At 54.6% G+C, this 7,895-nt stretch overlaps 1 protein-coding gene across 1 annotated transcript; it reads left to right on the top strand.

Moving 5' to 3' along the window:
• The first annotated feature begins 371 nt into the window (after positions 1 to 371).
• On the top strand, positions 372 to 1,934 carry TOR4A (torsin family 4, member A). Its single transcript, XM_010294104.1, has one exon. The coding sequence runs from the start codon at positions 372 to 374 to the stop codon at positions 1,932 to 1,934; it is 1,563 nt and encodes a 520-aa protein (XP_010292406.1).
• The last annotated feature ends 5,961 nt before the right edge of the window (positions 1,935 to 7,895 follow it).

Raw genomic sequence — 7,895 nt, 5'->3', positions numbered from 1 at the left:
CCTGCCCTTGCTGGCGGCAGCACGGAGCAGAGCCCTTGGCTTTGGCTCCAGCCAGCTCCGAGCTCTCCTTCCGCGTGCGAGGGCAGGGTTGGTTTTGTAACATGCATTGATTTGCATTTATTTACACGGTAGTTTTTGCCTATCCAGAGTGTCTTCCAGAAAGTTAGCTTAGGTCTGAGAGTCTCTCTGCCGCCTTGCCATTGCTGGTTGCTACAGGTGACTGATATACCTGTTAGAAAGTGGAGTGTCTGTCTAATTCGGCTGTTATCGGTCACTTCCTGGTCTTACAAAGATTAATTTTACATTGTTCTTTTTTTTTTTTTTTTTTTAAGAAAGATGATGATGTGAATGGGCTGTAAGAACCAGGCGAGATGGACGGAATGCTGCCCTGCGCTGAGGTGGATGGAGAAGTGTCCTCTGCCCCGGAGGATCTGGGAGGAGAGATGCCCTGTGTGGGGAGTGATACTGAGGGAGACGTGTCCTCTGCCGAGAGCGATGCAGAAGGAGAGATGCCCTGTGCTGAGACCAACACAAAAGAAGAGGCACCTTGTGCTGAGAGCAGTGTGGAAGGAGTGGTGCCTGGCAGCAACGGGGAAGGGGGAATGCCCTGTGCCATGAGTGATGCAAAAGGAGAGGCATCTTGCTATGAGAGTGACGGGGAAGAAGTACCGGATACTGAAATACCTGCTGCTTCAAAGAAAATGTCTTCAATTTCTTCTCCCTTGCGGGCAATCATCCGCTTGCGGCGACGATACCGGGTGCAAAAGAAAAGCCGTCTGCATTTAGAGCTCCCTCGAGAAAAGTCTTCAGAGCTTGTCCATACGAGGCTGCTACAAAGGCAGCTTTCCCTGAACCGAACTAGCCTGTATGGCTCTTCCATGCCCTTCTTTAATCAGACCGGTTTTGAAACTTCCCAGTACTTTACCTTTGACACATCTGGGGAGCAGTATGCTATGAAAAAATGCAGGCGGAAAAAGAGTCGAAGGAAATCTAGGATGGTCCTCTATCCAGATAAAACAAAAAGATACCTTCCAACAGAGGAGAAGAGCAAGGCAAAACGCTGCCTCCTCTTGCTCATTGTCATTATCTTCTTCCAGATTCTCAATGCAATAGAGAACCTGGATGATAACCTCCAAAAATACGACCTAGATGGTTTGGAGAAAACAATGCACCGGGAAGTATTTGGGCAGAAGTTTGCTGTGGAAAGTATTATGGAATTACTGAAAGACTATCTGGCTACCCACATACACAACAAGCCTCTAGTAATCTCTTTAAATGGCCCAACAGGAGTTGGGAAGAGTCATGTTGGCTGGCTGCTGGCCAAACATTTTCTTTCCGTCATGGACAATGACTTTGTGCTTCAGTACTTCGTTATGCATCACTGCCCCAATGGGGTGGCTCCCCTTACTTGTGAAATAGATTTGTCTAAGAAGATTTCTGACATGGTTACAAGAGCCGAAATAGAGGAGAAGATACCCTTGTTTATTCTGGATGAGGTTGAACTCATGTCTCCAGTCCTGCTGGATACTCTCAGCAGATTCTTCGAGCCCAATCAAACCAATGAGTTCCTCAATGCCATCTACATTTTAATAAGCAACATAGGAGGTGGTGAAATAACAAAATTTGTTATCCAGAATGCGTCTGCTGAGCTTCTGCATCAGCAAAGGGGAGTTGAAGAACTGCTGGGCGTTGTCCAGCCTGTACTGATCGATGTCCACCCTCTCTGGAAATCTGCGGACATCATCCCATTTGTTCTTCTGGAGAAGACTCACGTCATAAACTGCTTCCTAGAGGAGATGAGGAGGGAAGGGCTGTATCCTGACCAGAAGCACATTGAAAATTTAGCGAGTCAGCTCAGTTACTACACTACAGGGGACAAGCAGTACTCCAGGATGGGCTGCAAGCAGGTCGTGGCCAAAGTCAACCTGCTGTAGTGATATACTGCAGAGACCAAGTCCTGCTCTCAGGATTTGCAAAATTCTGGGCTTATGGAGCAGTACGTTACAGCAGGCTGTGGTCAAGGTGTCCTTTCTCAGGCCTGCACTGACCCTGTCCTGCTCAAGGTAGAGGGATGGCAGCCCAGGCTCCTCTGCAACGTGGTCTCTCTTCTCCTCCAGATGCTTCACTTGTTCCTAATGTTCTGTGAATAAGGCACAGGCAACAAAGCCCAAGAAACCTCCTATTAACTGCGAGGTGCTTTGTTCCTCACATGCTCATTTGGGATACTTTGTCATTAAGGAGTTGTGAGAGGAGGACAGACGCTACGGGATATAAACAGGAGGAGGAAATAGTAACTGGGTCACTGTCCCTACAGTACACGTAGCTGTGTCTCACTCCTTCTCCAGGCTCACAGTCTTTAGCTCTTTGCTTTTCTTGGTCCTGGCTGGTGGTGTGCAGAGCAGAGGCTGTGCCGGACACCTGGGAGAATTGAGAGAATTTATGGCTCCTCATGCCCCAAACGTTTGGGCGGTCAGAGCTCTGCTTTCTCCAGCTCCTACGTGACCACGCACCCCAGAGACTGCTTTTTGGACCCGTTCCTGAGCTTTTGCTCTTCTGAGCTCATACCTGAGCTCACCTTTGGCACCTCCAGCAAGATTTCTGCCCTGCAAGTCTGTTTGGGCTCGCCTTGAAGACTGCTCGGCTGCACCAGCCAATGCAGAAATAACCGCCGGATTGTTTCAGGTCTGGTGGTGGCAACTTGTCCCGAGAGCTCTTCTGCTTTTTGCTTCTGGGTGCACTTCCCCACGCTCATTATCTAGAAAGCCCGAAATAGCAACTGACACATATGTGCCAGCAGCACACACTGGAAAAGACAGTTTGGGCTGTCTGGGCCGAGTGCAGTGGGAATCCTGGGCTTGTTCCCATCCTGCGAGGCCAAGAAGAGGTTCTTTGCCATTGAGACTCTGGGGAGAGCATGCTGCCTGGAAGCACCTCAGGAAAAGCACATGTCCTTGTTTTAAGCAGGCAAACTGAGCAGGTATTTATGACATTGGTTTTTCGGGTATTGGTTTTGTGCCTAAATCCTCTCCTACAATTTGCTGTGAATTATCGTATGCGTAATCCTGTGGATGTTTGCACTGGTTGTTTGATTTGCCTCTTTCTAACTGTTGGTCTCCAAAGACTTCCGTCACAAACTCCTGCTTCCAGAGCTATTGTCAGGAATAAATCCAAACTATCCCGAATAAAATAATTAAAAGTACTTTTCCGTTATCCGACTGAAATGGGGTTTTCTTCCCAAATTTCTCTTCTGGACCACTGTAGCGGTACTGCCATGCCTGTGCTTCCCGGTGACTCGGATTCAGTTTTGCTGAGTGTTTTTTGCAGACCACCTTGACGCCGTGTGCAGCTCCTCGGGGTACACTCACGGTAAGCCAGGTCCAAAATCCTCACGGTGCTGCACAGCTCCTCCATCCCCCAGAGCCGCACAGCGGGGCTAGGCTGGAAACTGGGGAAGTGTGTCCTTGGCTGAGATGATGCTGGGCTGGAAAGCCTGTCCAAGGTTTCTCCTCTTGAAATTATCCAGTGGAGAAGCCTTTTTCTCCTGCAGAATAGCCTGTGAGAACAGCTGGGCAGAGAGCAGGAAGGGCTGCTTGCACGGCTTAGGGGAACGGCTCTAAATGAAACTAAGCCACCTTCTAGATGCAAGCGTCTGCAAAAAGCGATGTGCGTGAGCTGGTTTCCACCGCTGAGTGAGAGTTACTACCAGGAGACTTAATATGGTTTTATCTTGGATAAGAAACAGAAACGACTCAGGGACCAGGATTCCCCTCCTCTTCCAGCTGGGAGAGGGACAGAGGTTATTTCTGGTTTCTTCTACCAAGGCCTCTCGTTTCTGGGAGAAGAGCTCAAAGCGCAAGAGTATGACAGGAGAGGTAAGCGTCACCCACGCTGCCTGGGTTTGGGAGCTGAAAACGCCGTCGGTGCCGGGCTGCAGGGGTGCTGGCAAAGCAGGCGCCCAGGGGCGCTGGATTGCAGATGGCTTTTGTCACGGCGTCAGGACGGGCAGCGGCGCCGCTGCCAGCGCTGCCCTCACAAGGGAGGGTTTCAGGCTTCCGAGGGCTATGCAAGGGGCTGTGGGTACTGCGGGGATGCCCAGTTGTTTTGGTGGGGATTTAGACTCGGTTTGGGATGTTTTTGGACTGCGCTTGCAGTCCACCCCCAGGGTGTTCAGTTGTGCCAGAGGTCCCTGGGTGCCTCTGCACCAACCATCACCCCGTGCGAGAGGGGAGGGTAACTTCAAAGTGGAGCCGAGCTCCGCAGAGCTGGTTTTCATCCCTCTAAGATTCAGCTGCCCTAAACCAGGTGTCCCAACCCTGGCCCAAGCGAGCTGCCTGAGTTTTCCTGAGGCACTGGCCCATGCCTTTGTATCCCCCACGGGCTGCATGCTGGGTGGCTCCGGGCTCACCGTGAGCACCCTTAGGCTCAGCAGCATAGGGCCCCTCATGCCTCTGCTCGGGGAAACTGGGGACATATTGCACTGCCTTGCCTCCCGCTCCATCTCACCCCACTTCTGCACATCAGCTCCCTCGCAAAGCAAAGCTGTCCTGACTACTTGGCCAAAGGCATGGTGTGCAGAGGTGCCCTGTGCACCTTGAAGACCTGCCAAGGTCTTTGCCTCCCACAACGCTCCTCTCAGCTTTCTGCTGCATGAAGACCACCTCGTTCCTCAGCCAGTGCTGGAGAGGGCAATGTGGTCAGCGCTGCACATGTGCCAGCCCTCCCCACGCTTCCAGCCCACATGGCAGCTTGTACCTCTGGAGGCCTTCATCAGAAACCACAGGAACCTCCAGGCCATGGAGAGGACTTTCCCTGCCAGAAGATAAGGATGTCTGGCCAGGTTGTCCCCAGTCCCAACTTGCCTCAGGACTTGGATCTCAGCCTAAATGGCTCTTCAGGTTGTCCCCAACCTCCATCTCCCCCAGGATCCCAGCTTAGACATCTGTCCCTGCTGTTCCCGGTCCCCAAGCTGCCCTGAGATCCTCTCCAAAGCCACCAGCCCTGCCAGGCGCTTTCAAGGCAGTGGGGCTGGCACACGGAATCCACAGTGCTGAGCACCCGGGGCCCGGTGGCTCATTTCTCAGTGCTGGATGCAAAGGAAGCTGGCCTAAGGGAAAGGAACAGGCGAGGAGACTTAAACCTCCTCGTCTCTCATAATGGCTGTGCCAGGACCGCTGAGGTGCACTCTCGTGCTGCCTCAGAGCCAGGAGAACCTCTCCGAGGAGTTGCTCATCACTGTAGCTACTCCCATACATACCTGGCCAAGCCCACGCCGTGGCACACCCGCTGAAGGGCCAGGGTGATGGGCCCGGCTTGAGGAGTAAACAGCTCCTCCTGCAGCACATCCGAGGCTGGAATTTGGGGACCAAAGCACAAAGAGCACTGTGGCTTGTCCTTGGTCCCACTCGGTCTCTTGGAGGCTCGGACGCTCCTGGCACAGGACCCAAGGCTCTCCTGGAGAGCTTCTACTCGACGGGTATGGCTGAGATGCCAGGTGTGTGGTAACGTGCTCTCACCATAGGCTTTGTTCTCCTTAGCCCAATGTGGATTTCTTTATGCAATTGCCTTTTCCAGGGAAAACACCGGTTGAGCTGGAGGGATGGGATTGAAGCACAAGGATGGAGAGAACCCCCAGGTTGGGGCCCTCGGACTGCTGGTCCTGCTCGTCCCCTGCGCAGCCAAGCTGTGAATTGAAGGGCTGGTAGACAGCCTGGACTCCCTTTGCCAGCACCCCACACGCCTCACCTGCGCTGTCAGCTCCCTTCGCCTGATGAAGGGCCCATTTTCTTCCAGTAGCACTGGGCCACAAGTGGTCCCAGCTGGTCCCACAGGTCCAAGCCACCGGGACGGGTCGCCTTCCTTTGCCAGCTCTTGCACCATGCACTCAGGAGTGGGTAGGAGGGCTGCGGGGGTACTGTGCTGTGTAGTCCGTAGCCTCATCCATCTATAGGGGATCTCTTCAGCCCTTCTTTACTCTTAACAGATTCTCTGTAATCAAAAGATCTAGAAAGAGGACTTTGTAGGGTGTATTTCTAGGGATAAAAAGAATGACTGTGGCTGCACGTCTGTCCTGTGCCTTCATGCAGCTCCTCTGGATCCCCCAGGTGAATCGGGGCTGCCTGATGTACGGGGGCTGCCACGTTTATCCGCTGTAGAGGTGGCTGTAGATGGCACTGGGAAGGCTTCCTTGGTCGGCAAGAGGGAGGCGAGGGCTATTCCTGAGTCAGGCACACCTTCCTGTCGTGCTTGGAGCAGTGATTTATGGAAAACAGCTCCCGCCCCGCTGCGGGCACGGCACTGCATTTGGCCTCGAGCAAAGCACGGCTGGTTCGGTGATTAAAGCAGCACCGGGATAACTGTTCCCCGTCGCGAGCGGGCTGGGGCTCACGGGGAGACTGGCAGGTACTCTGCACCCTGCAACCACATCCCAAAGCCATTTGGTGTTTAGGCCAAATTCTCTTTTTGCATTTACCCCGAGGAAGGCGCAGAGCGATTCCAAATGGGTGTGTAGCGAGGGTGTGGGAGCAGCTGCTGTTACTGCCCGCGAGAGCGTGGCAATGATGAAGGGGGGTAAAAGTAAATATGAAATAATGCACGTCTTGCGCAGCATGGAAGCCGTGACCACGCTGGCCCGGTCTGCGCGGGGGCTTTCCTGGGGCCGGGCTCAGGTCAGAGGGTCCCGTGGCCTCCGGGCATGAGCTGCATTCCCATCACGTGCGGCGCTGTCAGACCCTGACCGGGCAGCTGTGCCACCTCCGGGAGCACCTCCCGGTGCAGAAGATGCACCAGTTAGCACCGGCTCTGAAGGCACTAATAAGTCTTCCCCATATCAGCCTCCCCTGACAGCTCCCCACACCCAGGAGCCTTCCCTGCAAGGCAAGAATTCTCTAACCATGCTCAGGAACCTGGCCCTGATCTGTGGTTTGTCTTCCTGGCTCCACGCCGGCCCCATCTCATCACCATGGTGCTGCTGGACCTGGACTTTTGGATTGCTCAGCGCCTCCCGGTGCAGAAGATGCACCAGTTAGCACCGGCTCTGAAGGCACTAATAAGTCTTCCCCATATCAGCCCCATCTCATCACCATGGTGCTGCTGGACCTGGACTTTTGGATTGCTCTGGACTCTTGGTTGGACCTGGCCACTCTCTCAGACCTGCCGTGGTCTTCCACACAGGTACTGTGGGATGGGGCCTGATGGACCTGGGGTCCCACTCGCTCCCTCCTCCTGAGGGAGCAGCCCTGCCCTTGCCGCCCCCTCATGGGGGCACCTTGGTGTGAGGGGCCAAGAAAGGCCATCGGGTCAAGTCTGCAGCTGGTGGGGAACGCTGAAGGGCAGCACTTGCCTTCTCCCCACGGGTGCCTAAAGCTAGAGCGGAGGGTGACATCCCTCCCTTTGGTGCTAGCTTGTTCAGGGCATGGCCCATGTTGGCAGACCCACCCCCCCTCCGGCATCTGAGCCCCCTGAGCTGGGGGACACGTGGTTCCCAACACCTGCACCCCTTTCTCTGCCAAAGCAGCGTTGCTTTGGGTTGCAGGACAAATTGCTGGGGCTGCCCAGGGAAGGGAGCAGCCTGGGGTGATGCAGCATGTCAGCAACCTGGCTGGCAAAGGTGTCACCCGTGGTGTACCCGGGGTGGGCGTGCACCCCCGCCTGCTGCTGCACGCCCACCCCCAGCTCCCTCACCCCTGTTCTGTCCCAGCGTCAGCTCTTTTCCACGCGGGTGTTGGAGATGTCCCTGCTGAGCTGCGCGTGGTTCCTGGTGGATAACACACCACTGCGCCTTGTGCCCATGCGTGGACTGAAGCTGCTCCCTCCCACCCAGCCCCAGGGGCCACCGGGCACGTGCTTGTCCCTACCACATCAAGTGGCAGCGGGTGGCACTGGGGGAGTCGCGCCTG

The sequence above is a fragment of the Phaethon lepturus genome, unplaced genomic scaffold (genome assembly GCF_000687285.1).
Source record: "Phaethon lepturus isolate BGI_N335 unplaced genomic scaffold, ASM68728v1 scaffold32939, whole genome shotgun sequence".
Lineage (NCBI taxonomy): Eukaryota > Metazoa > Chordata > Aves > Phaethontiformes > Phaethontidae > Phaethon > Phaethon lepturus.
Note: the sequence above shows the minus strand (reverse complement) of the source record. Positions and strands in the feature narration are given on the sequence as shown.

Bases quoted from the DNA above. Each gene is read 5' to 3' on its own strand.
- TOR4A (XM_010294104.1), top strand. From the start codon at position 372: ATGGACGGAATGCTGCCCTGCGCTGAGGTGGATGGAGAAGTGTCCTCT.